General features: G+C 21.7%; 1 protein-coding gene across 1 annotated transcript in view; it reads left to right on the forward strand.

The window, feature by feature from the left end:
- Positions 1 to 542: 542 nt before the first annotated feature.
- LOC100578332 overlaps positions 543 to 23797 on the forward strand; it is a 105269-nt gene continuing 82014 nt past the window's right edge. Inside the window, exons 1-2 of the mRNA XM_026443792.1 lie at positions 543 to 765; positions 3365 to 4012. Of these exons, the coding sequence (XP_026299577.1) occupies positions 3908 to 4012 (105 nt within the window). The 5' untranslated portion in view covers positions 543 to 765; positions 3365 to 3907. The remainder of the gene's footprint in view (positions 766 to 3364; positions 4013 to 23797) is intronic.

Below are 23797 nucleotides of genomic sequence, written 5' to 3' on the forward strand. Positions count from 1 at the left end.
AATTTTTTTTTAAATATAATTTTTATTGTGTATTTTATTTTATTTTATTTTGTTTTATTTTAATATAAAGAATAAATACAATGATTTTATTTATTAAATATTTACATAATATTTAATTAAATTATTAAATTACATATATATATTTATTTATTTTATTTATATTTCGTCTTATTCTACTTTATTATTTCTATATCTAATAAAATAATGCTAAAATTATATATAATTAGATGTGTTTTTGAGATATTAAAAATCATAATAAAAAATTATTAATATCTAAAAATTCATTTATTAAGAAAAAATTAAAATAAATGTCATTTTGTTCAATTTTTATTTTTCTTTTTTCTTCAAATTTATCTTCTTCGTAATTTTTCCTTGTTTTCAATAAATTTATTTCGATCTAATATACAATGTAAAAGTTTATTCTCTTTCAAATGGAACTGAAAGAGGATTGGTAATACTCTCATTGACAAGTTCAATTTTTAGCTGTATGAGTGCGCTCGTGACGTTTTGCACTTTGTATAGCCTGTACAAGACAAGATCTACACTTTGTGCACTAGTGGTGCCGCTATCGCGGTTCAAGATGTGTCGTTTTTAGGTTTATTTTTTGTGAAGTCATGATATCATGTTTCGACCTATTTTTTTCATAGACATTAGTGTAAATTGTGTGTAGAAATGTGGAAAAGTAATTATTAAACTTATTAAATGTGATTAGTTTAGTTAAAAGTTAAATTAACTAGTGCAAGGTGTGACCGCGCGTGATTCGAGGTAAAGGATAGCTTCTTTCTACTCGACTACCTTCCATACTAGCTTTTACAGGTTGCCACGAGATCGTTTCATATAAATGTTCTTTTTTTAAGTAGATCGTCAAGGTTTTCCTACTGACTTAGAGTGATTTAAAAATCAGGTTAAAAGGATTCTTCTATTGTTTTCATTGTGAAAGTATTGAACGCATCTTCAAATGTGATATGTTGTTTCAAAACTGTATGCATGTGTGTGCATAGCATTAGCATACACTTTACTATCAATAATTTTTATTATTTATAATTAAATGCTTAATTATTATTAAGCATCATATTGTTTTTATTAATGTTATTAATTTAAATAATTAAGTAATCTATAATAATATAATTTAAAATATTAATAAAATAATAAAAAGCTATCTATTAAAAATATTTTACAATATTTAATATTTAAAAGATTTGAATAATTGAAAATATTTTTCTTTAAAAATTTTTTCTCTTAAACTATTTATTTACGTTATTTTATCTAATTTTAATTTTTTTAATAACAGAAATAAAAAGTTATTATTTTATATCATCTTATTATTATTAAAGTAAAGTAAATAATTTTTAATTTATATTTGTTTGTATTTTATTATAAATATATGATGAAAATTATAAAAATATATCACAACAATATAAAATTATAATATGAAATTTTTTGAATAATTTAAACTATTGAAATAGTACATTTTAAATGACATTAGATTTGAAGAATTTAGATTTAAATTAAAAAGAAAAAATTTTAAGTGGCGCGAATAGACATAAATTTTATAAATATTATTAATATAATTATAATTATAATTTTATTAATAACAGAAATTTCAATCATTTTTGTAGTTGTTATGCCATATTCACAATTGTTGTGAAGATGTAGAAACATACAAGCGCGAGAAGTACCGTTTCTCAAAACGGTCGGTCGCGAGCGCGATGATAATTTGCAACGTAAACGTTTCCATACAGTTAGTTTCAGGTCAGTTACAAGTTTCATCGTCAATGTTCATCATGGAAAAAAAATACTATACTAAATTATTACGAAAATTTTATTCTTGTAATATTATGTCGAGATCGATTCGTTGTTCGCTCATAAGTAGAAAATAAGAACAAAATAATCTTGTCTCAAATAATAAGATTTAATTTTGAGATCAAATAAACTTTGTCCTTGATTTCTATAAATAATTTTCTTAAGCCTATAGTAAAATTTTGAGAATAGTTCGATCGAATTTATTTTGATTTAATTTTTTAATGTTATATTATCTGTACATTAATAATATAATTAATAAATAAATTGCAAGAATATCACATGTAAAATGATAAAAACGAAAGAAATATATTTTCAAATATTATTAAAAAATTTATTATTGTTTCTTAAACTCCTTATTTATTTTTTATATATATTAGTATACTATAATAAAATTTAAAGAAAGATTTTAATTTGGCAATAAAAATTTAAAAAAAGATTTTAATTTGAATTACTTTAAGCAAGAATGAAATAATAAAAGTAAAAAGATAAAAGTAATAATAAAAATAATTGAATAGCGAAAATTATAAAAAAAGTGAATTTTATATTTATTTTGTATTTTTAAAACATATGAAATGCATTTCTTTATTTTATTCATTTTTTATTATTAAAATTAAAATTTAAATTTTGATAATTAAAATGTAATTTTTATAAATCACAAATATTATAATTTTTTCTTAAAAATTTTCAAAAATTTTTATATTAAAAAATTTTTATTATAATATATAAATATAATAAAAAGCTTAGCAATAAAATTTCAATTTAATAATCTTCAAATAATTTTCCATTATCTTTATAATATTTTTTATATTATATTAATATATCTTATTTATGAATATTTCAATACATTGCATATTTTCTTGCGATCGATCTCATACAACAAATTTCTCTGAATAAATCTTAGTTTATGTACTTATTTTCCTTATTTATGCCAGAATATGCGAGAAGAAAAGAAATTTATATTATCATAATATATTTTTTATTGACAAGTTTTATACATATGTTCAGAAGAAATAATCGAAATGTTGATAAAAAATAATAGAAAAAATAAAACGAAATTGATAGCGGGAAAAATTGAATCGTATATTACGATCTCACGATATTTTACATGGCTTAATAAAAAGCAGCCAGGATTATTAATTCGTTTTTTTCTTCGAACTCTTATCGTAAAAAAAACTTTTTCATCATTAATTTATCGAATATTCATGTTTCAAATTTTATTTTATAAAAATTATCTATAAAAAATATATCTGTATATATTTTTTACGATTTGATAATAATTTAATAATTTCAATCAAATTAATTAATCATAGTTTTATTGTTAATTGATTATAAATATTCTGAAAAAAATTTCATTGCATTACGGATTCACTTTTTCATTATTAATAAACAAAATTGCAAGATCACAGACTAATAAAAAAAAGAATACGAACAAAAAATTTTTAAAGGTATATAACTAAAAAACGTACAAATAATATAAAAAAAAACGACGAAAGATAAAAGAATTAAAATACATAGCATATAAAAATAATATTTACAAAAACATAAGAATTGTGATTTTTAGATAATGATAGCGAGCATTAACGAACAGAGAATCATGAATGGAGAACGAAAAGCAAATAAAAATACGAATAATTAAAAGTCAAAGGACAAGAAAAATATTTGTAAAGATGCAAGTAGAAAAAAATTTACATCATTATTAGAAATACTATAAGAAACAATAAGAGGGGAAAATTTGTGATATAGAGGAAGAGATATATAAAAAATAACAGAAAAATATGAAATGGAAAGAGATAAACGAAAAATAATAAATAGATAATAAGCAAATTATACAGAATAAATGAAGAAAAAAATATATATATATATAAAGGAGTACTGAATCGAAACGGAAAAAAGAAAAAGATAAAAATATACTATGATAAATATATACAATAATAAGTGAAAGACAAGGAAATAGAAGAAAAAGAATAAAGCAGAGAAAATAAAATTTTATAAATAAAAAGAAGAGTGTGAATAGTGTTTTGGATTAAGTGCGATAATAAAAGAGGTTGTGGAAGAAAGAAGAAAAGTGCATTACATCCTGGAGTCCGATGTTCAGAGTCGTACGATGGCCGGGGCTCTATCCGAGAATGCCCCGAGGCCTATTAGTGTCGTCGCAGTAAGCGGTGCAACAATTGATAATGCAAGAAGTAACTACTTTAATAGATCGCAGGTAAATTGCAATTATTTTTTATAAATTTTATATATATAACGAAAATTCGTTAATTTTTTTATGAAATTTTAAATATTGCATTTTATATAAAATGAATTAATTATTACTGTTTATTTATTTAATTATTTAATATAAATGTGAAAAATTAATTTTTTTCATATTTCAACACTAAAATTCATTTTACAAAAATATTGAATATATTATAGAAATTATTGATTAATTGTTTTCTGATTCAAATATACAATTTATACATTAAAAATTAAATTCAATATTTTAATAAAATATGAATATTAAAATTTGAATATTAAAACAAAAATATTACATATATTATTGATTAATTTTCTTTTATTTTTTTAATTTCATTTGATTTTAAATTTTTAGAATTTCAATGACTATTATTATTTTAAAAATTTTAAAAATATTATTAAGTTCGTATTTTTCTTATAAATAAAAATAATATAATTTTAATATAATAAGATAATAGATGAAAAATCTAAATAGACATATTTATCCTATTTTCATTATTTATTATTTTTATGAAAATCAATTATTATGTATATTCAGTTTCAATATATATAATAAGAAAATGTAATATGTAATATGTAAATGTAATATGAATCTTTAATTTATTAATTTAAAATATATTATATTAAAAATAAATAAATTAATAATATAATATTATATAATATCTTTGAGCATTCGTGTATATATATATATATATATATATATATATATATATATATATATGTATACGTTATTTCTTTTAAAATTTAGAATTTATGTTATGTATAAATCTTCTATTACAAATTTAAATAACGTAAATAACATAAATTTTAACATTAGTTTTATAATCATAAATTCAAAAAATACATATAATTACATTTCGAAAAATTTTTCATTTTTCTTAATTTTAAATTCTTCTAAATAGCTTCTTTATATCATATTATTATTTAATCTCTTAATATTAAGAAATTTTAAGATAAAATTTAAGAAATATAAATATTATAATACTTAGATTTTCTTCATTTATATTTAAATAAAATCATTTATATGTAATGTATCTATATTATTTTTCTTATTCTTTATCAAGTTATATATATCAAGTTATTATAATTATTATAAGTATTATAATTATTTATTTATAAATTTAAAAAAATTTTTATCAATTATTTCTAATTTCATTTTTCATTAATATATTTTTTTATATCTGATATCGATAAAAAACAATTGATTATATTTAAATAGTACATATTATTAAGGAATGGAAATAATTAGATTTATAAATATAAATAAATAATTATAAATTTCACATTAAATAAATGGTTTGAAAAATTTTAGAAAAATTATTTTAAAAGAATAAATATATTTAAGTAATTATCGAAAATAATTGTAATAGTTTGAATCGATAAGTCATAAAAAATTAATTTGAATATATTAAATTGACTAAATAAATCGCAAAGATTAAGATAGATATACAAGAAGTGATCAATAGATTTCTAATTTCATTTTTTAATTTATTCTCTTTGAACAATGGGATTTTAATAAATTTTTAAAATAGAAATTAATTTCATAGATTAATTTTATTTTAAAAATCTTTAAGAAAAATAAGGTCAAGGATTTTTGGCAAATTTTTTGTAATTGAGATATATAATATTTTATTATATGAAATATTAAATTGAAATATATATAAAAAGAAAATATAATTTTGAAAAGATGTTAACTATTTGAAAAAGTATAAAAACTTTATATATCGATAAGGAATTAATTAAAAGAAACTTTATATTAATAAAATGATAAAAAGAAAAATGGCAAAATGATAATAATAGGAAAATAAAAGAAAAATTTAAAAATATTATAATGTTATATATATTATTATAAATTATATAATAAATCATAAAATTATTTGATTAACTCAAAATATGATAAAGATAAATGAAATAAATGAAACAACAAAGGCTTTATTTATTTGAAAATACACAATTTATAATTCAATATAATAAAATCATTAAAAAAATAAATCGAAGAATATTGATTCATAATTACTGGAAAATATATATCATTTTTATATTATTTTCTGTCAAAAATTTTTTATAAAATTAATATTTAATTTTATATAGTTTTAAATTTAATACTTTGTCAAGTTTCTTATAAATTTTGGAAATTTCAGATATTGATGAAAATGTTTTTGAAAAATTTGGATCTATTCCATTTTATTTTTAAATAAATTCTATCTATTTTTTATTATTTTTATTTTATTTTATAATTCCACTTTGTTTGTAATAGAATATTTTAATATTTGATATGATTTTATAATATAATATTTTCATACGAAGATAGTCACTGAAAATGTTATATAGAAATACTATAAAAAATAAAAAGTTCAACATTTCTTAAATAGTTTATTAATAAATAAATTTATATATAAAAAAATTAGTATTTAAACATAATTTTTTTTATTTAAAAATAAAATCTTTGTTTTCTTTGTTTTTTAATAAATAACTTTTAATAATAATAATAATAATAATAATAATTTCTTTAATAATATCTGAAATTTCCAAATCATATTTTTTTCAATTAAAATTATCATTTATTTATTATTTATTATATTTAGTGATAATCATTTTTAATTCATGATATTTCTTAATAAAATAAAATAAAATAAAAATAAAATATCTATTTGGATTGATTATATGAATGAAATTTTATGGTGAAACTCCCATCCATGCATCTTATTGGTTTCAGGATACATTTTTTGCTCAAACATTCTTGTGGAAAGTAATGAGTAGAAAATGATTTGAAATTGTATTGAGATTGTATTTCATAGATAATTCAGTAGTTGATGCATCTAATTGTCAAAAATCAAAATTATCATAGACGAAGTAAATAAAAGATGAATAAAAAAAAATATAATTAACTTGAAATATTATGCATTGACGAATCGCTAATTTTATTCCGCAGACGAATCATATTTAATATTTGAAACAAAAGAGATATAAATATGGCATAAAAATATTTAAATTATAGATATTGGTAATTATAGATTATGGATACGATTTTCTATGTAGTTTTCATACCTACACAGAAAAAACTCTGGAAAAAGAATATGCAACACTATTAAATATTGTAATGGATTTATGTAAAAATGTGTTTCATAAAAACTATACATGTATAGCAATGTGAATTTGGCAAATAAACTAATAAAGAAAAATATATATTTGATTGATATATTTCGAATAGATCGTAAATAAAACTTAAATGAAATGATAATAATTAAATTGAAACGCGGAAAAGTTATTGATAAAAAAAAAAGTAATAGAATATAAGTTTTGAAATGGAAAGATAAAAGAGACGTTTTGGTTCTTTTTACGAAAAAATATAAGGAAATGATAAATATAAAAATATAAGAAAGTTTTATCGCAAACCAAAAATTGTCATTGAATATAATACAAAAAATAACCATTGATCTTTCTGATCAAATGAATGCATTAAATTAAATAATAGTTTTTTATTGTTATTAATTGAGAAAAACAGAACGTTAGCTTTTGAGCTTTTTTTAAATGCTTGATTATGTTCCAAGATGTAACAGGAAGAAAAATATCAATTACGGTATTTATTTTATTTATTTGAGAAATAATTGGCAAGTGCGCTCGGCATTTAGATGAAAAAATACTAATTTGAATTGATAGAATTATTTATCAATTGCAAAAAAAAGATGTGCATAAAGTTCGAAGATATTTTGAATACAAAAACATTCCAGCGATTAATCATTTGATTAATTATATAATCGTCATTTTTTGTAATATATATATATCACTCAACTTTGGAACCTCAAACATATGAGGGTTGATTTATAACATGAGCGCATAAGATCATTTTTGAGTGAAAGTTTTTAGATTTTTAACAATAAATCAGATATCTCAAAATTTTCCGTTTTTACACTCAACAGCTGCAGATGTATTATAATTATATAATATTAAGTCAGGTGTTCTGAAGAGTAATTTTAAGATAATTTGTTATTGTTTTCTTGACTGTAATCCTTACCTAGAAGATGATTTCGCGGTTTACCTCATCTCTTTCATTAGAAATGTTTGACACCGCGGAAGGGAAATAATCGTCAATGTATCTTTTGATTTTCTAAAAAAATTAAAATCATTAATCAGGGATAATAATGAAACAAATGAAGGAATCGAGGAGTGCGAAGACACAACAAATTCAACCATCGCGAAAGCAAGGTCAGTCAGTACTATCACCTGTAGACTCACTTCAAAATCAACGGCATTTACTTTTAATTAACGAGCTACAATCATCTCAATAAGTATCATTAGATGAAATTAAATCATTGAAAATTATCACTACGATAATGTATAATCGGAATACTTTCAATAATATGAATAAATATAAAGCCAAATCATATTTTTGTTTTAATAAATTATTTTAATAAATTCCATTAAAATTATATTTTTTATTTATTTTTTAATTTTGCTACTCTCAGTCTCGATATCGGCTAAATAAAAAGTTCATTATCAATCCTTCAGGAACTAATGCATCGCGCTTAATGTGTTAAATGATCAAAATAATGATCAAGTGCCATTCAGCTGATATTTTATCTGTTGCATGAAGATATCTTAATATTAAATTTATGGAACCTATCAATTTGATGGGTTTTTCGATTTTATGCTTAAAAATTCTGAATATGCAAATATTATTTTTTAAATATTATATATTGGTTTTTAATGATATAATGTAGTGTATATATATATTTCTGTTCTTATATATTCTGTTTTTCTTAAACATTTATATTTTATTATTTCTAGATGTTGTATACTTATTTTTACGAAAATCCGTCAATTTGACGGGTTAATTTATATAGATCAATTATTGCAAAATAACAAAAATGAAGTAACAATGAATAAGAAAAAAACAACACCAAGTAAATGACGATTGTTTATCAATAAATACATAATCAGTCAATTGTTTATAATTGTGATATAACAAATAATCCCTTCAAGGATGAATTTTGCAGAGAAAAGAAGTGCTTTTATAAGTGAATCTATCTTATTATTTTATAATAACAAGTAGATTTACGTGAAAGGTAATTTCAACAGTGCGTTTTGTAAAAAAAAAAAAAGAAAAAAAATAAAAAAATAAGTACTATTTACTTAACAATTTAACAAAAATTTATTTTCATAAGTGAATATTTGAATTTTTCAAGATTATTAAAATGTATGCAAAAAAATATATTCTTTTATATTTATTATGGGCAAGTCTTCAAAAGACATGGAATTGATAAAAAAAGAATAATGAAAAGAATAATAAAAAAAATAAAAAGAATAACCAGCATAAATGAAGACCAATCTGGATCGGATTCTGATATAAACGAATTATGCGAAAGCGAGAAAGAATTTGACAATATAAATAAAATTCTGACGACAATGAGAATGAAAATTATCACAATACATACCATAAAAAAAAGAATGTGTATTATTTCAGATATTGAAAGCGAAAGTGAAACAAAAAATGCTGATAATGAAGAAAATACTGTGAAAACAGAATCTCCCTTTTCATGTAATTTACGATTGTTTTTAGATTTGGCAATCATCAATGCCTGGATTATTATACAAAGAGACCAAAATTGTAATAAATTGAAATAAAAATTCGAAAGAATTTTTTCTTTCAAGTAGCTGAAAAATTGGGCCATCACAACGAACAAAATACTAGCTTCAACTCAGTGTCTGGAGTCTAACTATATTTGCATTAAATTTAACAAATATATGCAGAAATTATACATCCAAGATAGAGTTTACATGTAAAAAATGTATTGAAAACAATAGTTAAGTTAAATAAAAATCTATAGATTTTAAATAAATAATTTACAAAAAATTGCATTTTAATATATCCGTTAAAAAGACGGATTTTAGTAAAAAAAGATATATAGTCAATGTCTGTAAACATAGTGTTAAAGTCATTAATCGGCAGAAGACAAACTCATCCTTGAAGAGTTCGGCAATATCAAAGAGATGTACTTGACTATGATAATCTTGAAAATGTTCTTAGAATTCTTGCATTATACTAAACAGTATAAATTTTACACTTTAAGTTTTAATTAATATTAATTAATATCCGACTCGAAAGATCAAAATATTAGTTCTTTTGTGTGAACTATATAATAATAAAATTGATTTATTACAAAATTCTATTTTAAAACAATTAGAAACAATGTTCATATGCTAATGAAAATTTAAATTGTTATTAAATGAATTCACGAAATTCTAAAAGTTCTGTTAATTCGAGATTACAAAATTCAATAGTTCAAACACATTCTAATAGTTTAAAAATTGAAAAGTTTAAAGAATTCGAAAAGTTCAATAATTTAAAAAATTCTATGATTTAAAAATATTCTGAGATTATAAAAATTCTAATTTTTCTTGAATTTTATTAAATTTATGTTCTCCCTTCATGCTTATCTTGTAAAATCGTAAGTTTTCAATGAGATATATAAGTGAATAATATCGTGGAATAATATCAGCTCTCTAATTGAGCGACATTCTCAATCCAAGAAAAATTTCTAGAATTAAGTTAAAGAGTTATGCCATTCATAAAATTTACTGTTCCAAGAAATTATTTATTCCAAGAAATTATAATTCCAAGAGTTGTCTAAATTCTTCTCTCAAAAACGGCCTTATGCAACATTATTGTGTATCATGTATTCAGTTTTAACATAAACTTTATAATATTTAATTTCTTTTCTTTTTATATAATATCTTCTTCCATCTTTTCTTCCATTGGATTATAAATCTTTAGTCTATTTATAGATTGTTAATATATATTTTTTCTTATCTGTATTATCATTTAATTACACAATAAATATTTTTTGATTTTTTTTTATTATTTCTTTATTTTCTTTCAATTATTTTGCTTTTTTTATTCTATTTTGTCTTTTTCTTTTTTTTTTTGAACTATCGCGTCGTGTGACGCAAGTTTTAGTTCATAGTGAGATTCTAATATATTGAATCTAATGTAGTAAAACAAAAATATTTCACAACCCATATTTGTATAATATTTGTATAATATAGTTTATTTTTATTTTCTTTTTAAATATATTTTTTCTTATTAATAAAATATATTCTATTTATATTCTTTTTAATCAAATCATTTCACAATTTATTTCTTAATATGGTATGTTCATAGAATCTGATATGCTATACTATGAGTAGAACAGAGTGATTAATAGAATAGATCATCTAATAAATGAAGAAATATTAAAGACGTGCAAATATTCTGTGAAGGGACGGAAGAAGCTTATTATGCGAGAGAATATCGAAAAAAATTACATTTGTTATGATTATATATATTATTTTTGTAAAAAGACGGAATTAGTTCATGATTATGCATTGAAAAAGGATAATTTTTAGTTCAAAAGTACGAAAACAAAATATTTTGGTTCTGTTAAACTGTTAACGTAAAATATAATTCATAAATGAATGATGAAAATATTTGTCGAATCGGATATTATGAAATGGATGTCTTTTAGGAAAAAATGATTTAAAAATATGAAAATGTATATATATCGTATGAACGATAATAATATGCTGTATATTAAAAGCAAAAGCGATATTAATCATCGAAATAGTAAATATTGATGAAAGTATATAATAATATATATATTATATAATAGTAGAATTTCTCATAGAAATCCTTTTCTGTTATTATCGTACATAGATTTCTCTTGGATCTGAATAAGGGGTAATATTAGAGGTCTGTCATTTTTAAGAATTTAATTATAGTTATATATTTAGACATAAAAAAAATGGATCGTTGACATAAAAAGCTGGATTAACTTTAAAGGTAATATATTTTAGACACTGATTCGGCGATAATTAGCACTATTCTAATTCGAAATTAATAAAATACGTTGTTTTGTTTCTACTCATTTTGAGATTGTTTGTATATAGATCATTATCCCAAGAGAGATCATTATCATTATATTAAGGGAGAAATTTTTCTCTAACTTGGGGTATCACGGGCATTGACTGTAATATTATTAGTTGTTGGTATGTCCCATCAACCAAACTGGAAACTATGATTCTCCCAATTTAACTGAAAGGTGTTTTCTAAGGACATTTATAAAGAGAGTTTCATAATCACGTCATAGTTTGATCGCCGAATATAATTAGATAATTTGTAAACACGCTCTGACTATTGTATACAGCTATCATTATTTATAAAGAAAATTTCATTATAAAGACGTCGTAATCTGACCATCAGGTATTTTTATTTATGACAATTGTATACAACTATGTAATTGTTCTAATTACATCTAACCGAACATGATTATCTGTAAAATTGTGACTTTCTTATAAACACACATATCGCACGTGTAACCAATAATAAAATCCAATCATCTTTAAGAAATATACCACTTGTTACGATATCTGTCGAAGAGAATTCGATAAACCCAGCTATTAACTTACGTTCAATCATCATTACAATACTACTGTTGCGGATGCGAATAATAATATCATAAGAAAAATTAAAAAAAAATTTGTCGATCGGATATACTTCTGAAAAAAATATGAAAATTATCTTTAAAAATGATAACAAAATATATTCTATAAAAATAATAAATTAATTGTTAAAAGAAATAAATTTGATAAGATTATATAAATTAAATTTTACGTCAATATTTGTAAAAGTAAATATATTGATGAATGTTATCAGAACCGTACCATGACAGACTAAGACATGTAAATTTTATATTGCGATGAAATATGATAACAAATTCCAGACAAGAAAAATTGAGACTATGATAAAAAATATCTTCTGTTAAAATATCATCATGCTAAGCAAATACCAATTTCTTAAAAAACAATCTATCTACCAGAGACAAATGTGCAAAAGAAATGTTTTATATTAATCTGCAATAAGAGACAGCCATCAATTGGAGAATCGTATTATTTCTTATTATTGAAAGATAATTATTCAAGATATTATTGTTTATTTCTTAAAAGAGAAAACTTAGAAATTTTTAATTATTTGAAATAGTTATGCTGATATACAAACGGATGGATAATGTAATATAAAAAAATTGAAAACTAATCATAGTAAAAAATTTTATAATAGAGCGTTTAAAAGTTATTTACTTTCGAAAATTATTAAACATAAAACAACAATGCACCAAAATAAAATGGATTTATCAAGAAATAGAATAGAATAATTGTTAAATCAGTGAAATTGTATTGTATGTAAAAAATTTATTACTGTATTTATGGAAGTGACAGCTATGTTAAAAATCGAACATAAAAATATTAGAAGGATTAATGCCATATGCAAAATGATAAAAGAAAAGCCATTTATAGTGCACTTATAAATTTTTGGAAATGACTGTTATGTTCATACCAAAGAACAAATGGGAAATTAATTCAATATTTAATTAATAAAAATATTTAAGTAAATAACTTATTATATAAATATTTAAATATTTTATAATAAGTATATATATAATATATAATATATAATATATATATAATATATATATATATTATAATATATAATAAGTTATAGTGAAGTAAACAAAACTTATTATTAATTATTCGAGCCTATTGTAAAAAAATTTTACATTCATAGAAATTTTATTTTTAATGAGAAACTTAATCTACAGAGATAATTAAGTTTATTGATAAAGAAATAGATAAAAGAAATGTGCAAATGGATAATGAGATCGATAGGAATGAATCGATATTGCTATTGAAAACTAAAAATCTTCGGCAGTCGGCATTTAACGAAATCCTTATTTGCTTCATAAATATCAATAAAGAAACTCATTCTGAAATAGTAGAAATATTCTTTGCAGTTTATGAGAGAAGCAAGGATACAGTTTAAGAATTATTAAAATTATTCATTATATTTAGCAGAAGATTTAATTAAATGGGTAGAAACAATAAAGTTAATCAATGAACTTAAATCTTTCAAAGAAAAGAAGAAGAAAAAGAATCTCTTGAAGAAAATAAAATAAAACATAGTTTCTAAATTAGGAAATCAAGCAATTAACATTATTTCAAATTGCTAAATTTTCAAAAGAATATATAAAATTGATAAATTTCTAATAATTATAAATACAATATTATTTATAATTTATAAATACCAGACTAATCGTAAGAGATTAGTGCACAAAAGGATTAAAAAAATTTCATGAAATTCTTTCATGAAATATGACATTATTGTCGCTGTTGTGATGGATCTAGAAATGATATGAAATGAAATGTATTGATAAAATGTATTGAATATTGTTCAATTCCTGTGATTTAGAAGAAATTATTTTTATGCCAATCAACTAATTTATTGATGTGATGATTATTTATTTATTAAAAAAATTTATATGGATTAAAATACATTATTTTTATTATTTGATAATAATTTTATTATTATAAAGATATTTTAATATATATTATTTGATTTTAGAAACATTTATATATTATAAACATTATAAACATTATATATTGATAATGATATAACTTGTTATAACAATGTCTCTTAAAAATTAATGATTTACTTTCCAGTCAAATGTTTAAATTAAAATATTTTGAAGCTGAATATTTTATTATGCAAATAAGGAATTGTAAACTTTGAAAATATTTCAAAAAATTTATGCAGAAAAAATATTAATGCTGTAACTCGAGCGGTGACTCTCTGGCACCATTCGATTTGATGATTCGAATAGCGACAATATTTATTTATGTTTGATTTTTTAGAATATCGCTTTATAAATAGATTCCGAAGCTTTTTACATATAATCTTATGAGGTATAGAATAATATATTGTCAAATGGCTAGATTTTTTTATCTCGATTAGACCTTGATCGCGAATCGGACAACATCTTCGGCAATAGTCTCAGTTGACAGTCGTGGCAATAGAAATATTATTTTCAAAATTTTTGAATTTTGTAAGCATGGAATATGATAATGAAATTAGTTCAAGTAAAGATAAGTTTGATTTTTCATGATTATTGAATGACGAAATTACTTCATTTCATAAATACAATAAATTAACGATAGAGAAAACAGATGAAAATGGAGATGAAATAAGAGATATAAAAAGGTATAAAAAAGAGGTATAAAAAATAAGAATAATAGATAGAAATGTGAATGTGAAAGCAATAGTTCAAATGAAGATATCGCACAAGATACAGAAATTCCAAATGGATAACGTACAAAGAATGAGAAAATATATCGCGAAGAATACAATTTGTATCCGGTGAAAAATCTGTAGAACCGCAAGTATCTTCGAATATAAATGAATTAGATTTTTTAAAACTATTTTTTACTGATGAACTTCCTAATGAAATAGTTCAAGTAAAGATGAAAAACTTATTAGTGAAATAAATAATTATACAATAAAAAAATTAGAAGGAAAAATACTCTACTTGCTCTACTCTACTCTACTGACAAATCTAGGATGCATCTTCGTAATTGTTTCATAAAATATCATGCAAAACAACATATAAGATAACAAATATAGATTTTAATATTCAATAAATTTTATTTCTTTATATGTAAAGATACATAAAATATTAAAAAATAAAAGTTTTATGCGTTAATTTGTGTATGAAATTATTTTAAATTGTAAAAAAACACCGAACGCATCGAATGCGCGGTTTTTTTCAATTCCAAATTATCTGGAATTGCCGGTTCGAGCAAAAAAGATTTAACTAAATTTAAACATCTTCACAGTTTTCTAATTGCAAAGTTTATAGATTCTAATTATTAAGTTTCTTAAAATTATTGATATAAGTTGGTACTGTTAGTACATTGAATTATTTTCTTCAGAAAAATTATCAATTTATTAATATTTTTAATGATGACTAGATTTTATCTATCATGTTCATTATAAGCTAAATCAATTTGTAGAAAAACTAAATAAAAATCACTAGAATGGACTTAAACGAGTATTTAAACATTTAAAACGAACAGTAGATTATGGTTTAATTTATAGTCAAATATTTATAATCAAAAGATTCAATTTTAATTGCACATTGTAATTCTGATTGGACAGGCAATAATGTAAAAAAAAATACCATTAAATGTATTTGTCATTTAAATAGTGCATAAATGATAATGTTATTATGTAAATAATCAATGTTTGCTAGTTCAACAATTAAAACAAAATTTATAGTTTTGTACAACAACGAAAGAAGTAATATGATTGAATTCTTATAGAGTTAATTTGTTTTCAAAATTTTCCAGTAATTTATTGTGATAATTAAGCTACAATTATTTTGAATCCAGATATAAAAAGTTTAAATATATAGATAAACAGTAATATTTTATTTATAAAAAATATAAAATAGAAGAAATAGATGTTACATGTATTTAAATCGATAAACAATTAGCTAATATGTTTATAAAAGAAAATTACCGAAGCAAAAATTTCAAAGTTTATCTCAGAATAGTATTAAATAGATATAGATATGAATGTATAATTTTATAAAGATATCAAATGAGAGTGTTATAATATATGTATCTAAGAATTTTATCTCGTATTTTATATTTTTGTATGTGAATTGAATGTCACCGAATGTGTTGGAACATCATATTTTCAATTCTATTTTGTTTTTTCGCCCTTTTTAAACCGTTGTGCGCCATAATGAACTCAATGTAGAACAAAGATATCGGTATAACTTTATCTGTATAACATATATATAATTTATTTTTATTTTTTTTTTATTAAGTATTTTTTCTTATTGTAACATTTTTTGTTATTAATCAAATTATTCCATAATCTATTTTCTAATATTTATTTATATGAAAAAGTTTTATATGAAAAATATGACTTTACAATATCTTCATAAACAAGTAAATTTCAATAAAAAATGAGAAATGATTGAACTTTGAATTGATGTAAATGTAATAAAATAAAATAAAAATATCTTTAAAAAATAATACAAACTTTATTTTTAAATTCTATCGAATAAATAAATGTGAAAAAATTTTAAATATATTCGATGAAGATTTGTTTTTTTTTGTGAGATTTGACAAAATTTCTTCAATATCTTGGGTTCATTTTTCATTAATTAAAATAAATGAGAAGAAATTCTTATGAATTAGAAAACACTGTCATCTTACATTTTAAAATAAAAAGGATAATTGAAAGAACTTTTTATTCTTCATTTTTTGAAAAATATTCAAGAATATTCAATATTCAATTTGTAATATATCATTTATAAAAATTTTAGTGTATTTAATTAAATTAAATTAAATTAAATTAAATTAAAAATTCTAACAAGTTATAAATCAAAAAAGTTGGGCTTGCTAAAATGCTTAGTATTATAGTCTCGTAAATACAGTTAAGTCTTGATAAATATATCTTTAATATCATCTATCTTGAGAGATATTACCAATCATTTATGAAATTATATTATTATTTAATAATTGATTAAAATGATTGAATTAAAATTTATTATAAAATTTTATAAATTTAAGATTTCATAAAAATTTTTAAATTTTTAAAAATTCAGAATAATAATGTAATATTCTAAAATTCTGAGTTTTTTCTAATTCATAAAAATTTTGGGCTATTTTATTTTTTCTTCATATTTATATTAAAGTATGCAATTTCTTGGTGGGACATATAAGAGTTAGATCAGCTTTCCTAATTGTGGTATATTCTTACTAAAAAAAAATTCTTTGAATTAGAGCTGGGGAATAATACAGATTTTATTGTTAGGAAGATCAATCTGTGAGTGTTTTCTTGAGGATCATCGTTAAAATTGACATATCATCTTAAATCCCAAGATCTCGTTTATACTTCACTCACGTTAAAGTGTTCTAATAACTCTAGTTTTGTGTAGTATTGTGTAAATATCTCTCTTAAAAGTGAGTTCTATTCTTTTACAATATATATTCTTTGTTAAATATTTTAACAAAGATAATATCGTACATCTTCTATCTTAATATTTTCAATGTAATAGCTAATATAGTAATTTACAAATTATTATTATTTTATAAATGATTATTTGTATCATGATAGATTTTTACGGTTATAATATTAACAATAAATCTGATGTTTATAGTTCAAAAGTTGATTGATTCATCTTGGTAAAATAATTTATGTGCAAAAAAATATAATTTTTTGGAATATTTTTTATATATTTTTTTTATACAATAGTTATTTCTATGTTTTATATCAAAACAATTAAAACAAACAAATGTAATTAATTTTTGCATTTTAATTCAGCGTTTTATGGGAAATAATTTCAAAAAATTAGAGCAAATATATGAATGATTCTTTCATATTGATCATAATATATTAAATGGCAGGCACAATATATGCTATAAAGGTTTTTGATTTATTGATTTGTTAAATTATTTCTGTAACTGTATAATTGTCTTATTTAATGTTATCTATGATTTTTTTCAAATTTATTTGCAGTTTTCAAAAAAAAAAATATATAATATTCTCATAAATAAAGAAATGTTATCTTCTATACTATTTATTTTGCATTCCCATTTGTATTTCGTGTTAATAGTTTCCAGTTTTGTTCCAAATAAATAAATCATAAGTATAAAAGTTGCTAAATTCTTTTAATCAGCAAATTTTCTTTAGCAACTTTTAATACTAGTAAATTATTATTTGTATTTATCAAATGTCAACGTCGTTAAATTTTTTTTTATAAAATTATTATCGTTATTTGAAATAATGACTTAATATGATGCTTCATGATTTTGAATAATAACGATATCTTGCTATCTTTCAATATATTAATTTTTTAATATTTATGTATACTTATAATATTGTATATACTTATATTATACATTGTATATTCTTGAAAACTAAAAAAATTTAATATTAATGAAATATTATGATATATATAATTTAATTATATCTCTAAATTTTATCCAATATATGTAATGAGTTACGAAAGTATTCGTCCAATCGTTAAGTTTAAATGATTCATATTTTTTTATAGCAGCACAGCATTTGATAAGTTTTATAAATGTATATTAATGGGAACATATTTTTGTATTAACTAAGCTTTTTATTTATATAAAGTTTATTGCAAAATAATAATTCAGTACAATAAAATATTAAACTTAAATAAATATTATATAGAATATCTCAAAAATATTTGTATTTATATGATTATTATAAAAAATACAAATAATTTTTTAATAATTAATATTTTGTAATATTTTGTGTATATTGTATCTTTAAATTTTCTTTTTAATATATCTTTATTTATTATTCTGATTTCTAAATTTTCTTTCCATTTCTGTCCATTTATTTGCCTTTATTTCTGTCCAATTATTTTGTTGGATTTATATCAAGATTTTATTTTTAAAAAGTGTAATATATTATAAGGTATTTATTGTTTGACAATATGATATAGCCATTCTATGTTTTGAATTATTGTTGAGTTGGAAGAAATAATCATTTAATTACAATTTAATAATTAATCTTTTAAAATATTTAAATAATATGTTTTGTTCATTATTTCTTCGATAAAAATTAAATTATTAATGCCATGAACAACCATATATTTTCATATCATGAACTTTAAATTTTTTGAATCGAGTTTCATATTTAATTTCCTCTATATCATAATGCATTCATTAAGTATGTTAAATTTATTCTTATTTGAGAATATAACTTATTCCTAGAAGTTTATATTTTTATCAATGTTTTTCGCGAACTATAGCTATTTTATATGATTTTTTTTATTAATAATTTCTTGTGTTCTATTTTGCCATGAAAACTTTCTCTCGCAAAATTCTTCGACAAGTTTAAATATTTTCGTTAAAATATTGCAAATGCTGCTAATTTTGGTTCATTAATTGCTGAATTTTTTTTAATTTAATTTCTCGAATAATTTTTTCTTTTCGATTAATTTTTTCGAAGCAGTTTTATGTTGTTTATTTAGATTTATTTAATTTTACATTTTTAATCAGATATTGAATTGGTGATTTATTTATTAATTAAATTCTAATTTCGTGAATATGTGAATTTTCGTTTACAATGTGTCACTTGTATATTAATTTTCTTTCTATTAGGAATTTTCTATTATTTTTCTATTAGAAATACTTTTTTAGTTTTATGGTCTATTGTTGATATTAATGTTACTGATAATATTAACTGTATACTAATAATGCATATATATTATTGGCCTGGCAACTAAGTAATTGCGGATTTCACTCATAGATGGCTTCAGTTGAATTTTTAGATTTGCTGGCGTAGTCCAAATGTAAAACACATTTTGTTATTTGATAGTTGACAATTCAGCTGTCAATCAGTAAAAAAAGTTTTTTGATCGGTTGCGTAGTTTTCCTTTGGCGTTCGTTGAAAAATGGAAAATCAAAAGGAACATTATCGTCATATTTTGCTTTTTTATTTTCGCAAAGGGAAAAACGCATCGCAAGCTCACAAAAAGTTATGTGCTGTTTATGGCGACGAAGCACAAATTTCGTTCTGGTGATTTTTCACTCAAAGACGAAAAACGCTCTGGTCGTCCAGTTGAAGTTGATTACGACCTAATCAAAGCAATAATCGATTCGGATCGTCACAGTACAACTCGTGAGATTGCAGAGAAGCTTCATGTATCACATACATGCATTGAAAACCACTTAAAACAACTTGGCTATGTTCAAAAACTCGATACATGGGTTCCTCACGAACTGAAAGAAAAGCATTTAACGCAACGCATTAACAGCTGCGATTTGTTAAAGAAACGTAATGAAAATGATCCATTTTTAAAACGACTGATAATTGGCGATGAAAAATGGGTTGTTTACAACAATATCAAGCGGAAAAGATCGCGGAGCAGGCCACGTGAACCAGCTCAAACAACATCAAAAACTGGTATTCATCAAAAGAAGGTTTTGTTATCAGTTTGGTGGGATTACAAAGAAATTGTCTATTTTAACTCTTACCACCCAACCGAACGATCAATTCTGTTGTTTACATTGAACAACTAATGAAATTAAATAATGCAGTTGAAGAAAAGCGGCCCGAATTGACAAATCGAAAAGGTGTTGTATTCCATCATGACAATGCAAGGCCACACACATCTTTGGTCACTCGGCAAAAATTATTGGAGCTTGGTTGGGATGTTTTGCCATATCCACCATATAGTCCTGACCTTGCACCATCTGATTACTTTTTGTTTCGATCTTTACAAAACTCCTTGAATGGTAAAAATTTCAATAATGATGATGATATCAAATCGTACCTGATTCAGTTTTTTGCTAATAAAAACCAGAAGTTTTATGAACGTGGGATTATGATGCTGCCTGAAAGATGACAAAAGGTCATTGATCAAAATGGGCAACACATTACAGAATAAAATTATTTAGTTCCATGAAAAAATTGTCTTTGATTTTCTAAAAAAAATCCGCAATTACTTAGTTGCCAATCCAATATTATTGAAAATAATTGATATTTAAAACAAATGTCAAATGTTTTATTGAAAAAAGTGCAATGATATCTGGAAATTTGTAAAGTCTCAAGATCTTGCTTTAATATAAAGAGTGTCCCAAAATTAACACAAGATTTAAATTTTTATTTTGCCATTTTTTATTTGCCATTTTGCATTAAGTTGTTGGCAACCCTGAAAAAAGAACAGTTTGACAGCTGAGAGTTTAGGGTTAGTTAAAATGGAACGTTATACGATACAGCAACGTGGAATGGATTATTAATCATCAAAAAGTCGATACTGGTTTTTCGAGCAAAATAATCCTAAGCAATGAAGCACATTTTCATCATATTTTTTTGAGAATGAGGCTGATCAAGCAGCAACTGTTAATGGTCGATATCGCGACATGATAACACAGTTCTTTCTGCCGAAATTGGATGATATTAATGTGGCCAATATGTGGTTTCAACAAGACGATGCTACATGCCATTCAAAAATTCATAAAACAATTCAATTACTGCATGAGACATTTCCTGCTTGTGTTCGTGAAACTCTCTCGTTTCGATGATCAGAATTGGCCGCCTAGATCATGTAATTTAACACTATTAGATTTTTTCTTATGGGGTTATTTGAAGTCAAAGGTCTATGTCAACAATCCTACAACCACACGTGGATTACAAGAGGAAATTAAACGCTGCATCAACGAAATTCAGTCATAATTATGCAGAAAGATCATGAAAAATTTCGAAAGGGTGCGTATGTGTCAGCAAAGCCGTGGAGGCCATTTGTCCAATGTGTTATTCCATAAATAACTCTATCCTATGTACTTTATGATTCACTTAAAAAACACTTAAATATCTAAAGATTAAAAATTCAGTTTTATATTTAATTCAAATCTTACGTTAATTTTGGGACATCTTTTATTTATCCTTCGGGAAACTCGATTTATAACATATCTGTAAATATTAAGTGCAAAAAGAAAAAAATAAATCTTGAAGAATATGTTTATCGTTAATAAATTCTTAAAAAATCTTTCAACTAAAAAATAATCTTGTGTTGTTAAAATAATCTTACTCGTGTTATAAATCGAATTTCATAAGTTTTATTAGGGATTTGAATAACTTTCTTGGAAATGCCGACATGTTCTAACAATATTTGTAAATATTTTAATTTCAAATATATTTGATTTATAAAATTTCTATAGTACAAATATTTCTAAGATTAATTTTATTAATTTATATAAATATTTTATAATAATTTTATTTTATTACTTTATTGCACGGAAAAGTTTTTTTATGAAAATAAAATAAATTTTATTTAAAATTTTCAACTTTTAAATAAAATTTATATAAATAAAAAATTTAATAAATATAACATTAATAAATATTTAAAAACTTTTAGTATAAAAAACTATTGATTGTAAACTTGATGATTGAAAAGATATGAATATTTTTATGATTATGTATATATTTCATTATATGTATCCATAAAAAATAAATGTATGTAGTATCCATAAAAAATAACTTAAGCAGTTTTGATATGAATATTGAAGAGGAGATTGTAAAAAATTAGAATTGTAATATCAATGTACAATATAAATTGCAATTTTCCAATTAAATCTTTATTTATGGCAATTCGAATTATGTATTTTCAAATTTTTCATATTCAATAACATATTTTTACATTATTCTTTATTAAATTCTACTAAAATTTCAACATTTATATCATTAAATTTTTTATATAACGATATAATTTTATAATAATAATCCAGATAATAATTTTCCAGATATTTTTTAAGTTCAATAATTAATAATGACTGAATTATCGAATGCATTTAAATAATTTAACGAGTTAATATAGTTTTGATAATCACGCAATATAATTTTAACTTTTAATATCTATGTCTATTAACACAAATCGAAGATATTTCAAAACTTAGGATGAAATCAGAAGTAATATAAGATGGCGATCATTAAAAATGATCTATTCTCGTTATTTGTCTTTTGTTTTTATATAATGAAATTTCTTTTTAACTCGGCAATGATTTTCCTTCATAGATTTTATTTTATTGTTTAGAGACTGGATTTCTTTCATGAGTCTTAATGAACTTTATAATATGACTTCTTTTTCGTCATTTAAATTTTAAGTGATAATAAATTATTCACTTTTTTTATCAAATGCAATTTGATAAAACAATTCTTTAATAATTTTTTAATACAAAGATGGAACAATTATATAAAAATGAAAATATATATGCTGTATATTTTACTGAGTTTCTATTGAATTTTTATGTGAATCTTTGAAAAGCCGTTTATAAGCAAATGATAGCAAATAATAAAAGTAAAAATATAAATTAAAGTAATTTTAAGTATTTGAATCATTCA

This window comes from Apis mellifera, linkage group LG11, assembly GCF_003254395.2.
Source record: "Apis mellifera strain DH4 linkage group LG11, Amel_HAv3.1, whole genome shotgun sequence".
NCBI classification, from domain to species: Eukaryota; Metazoa; Arthropoda; class Insecta; order Hymenoptera; family Apidae; genus Apis; species Apis mellifera.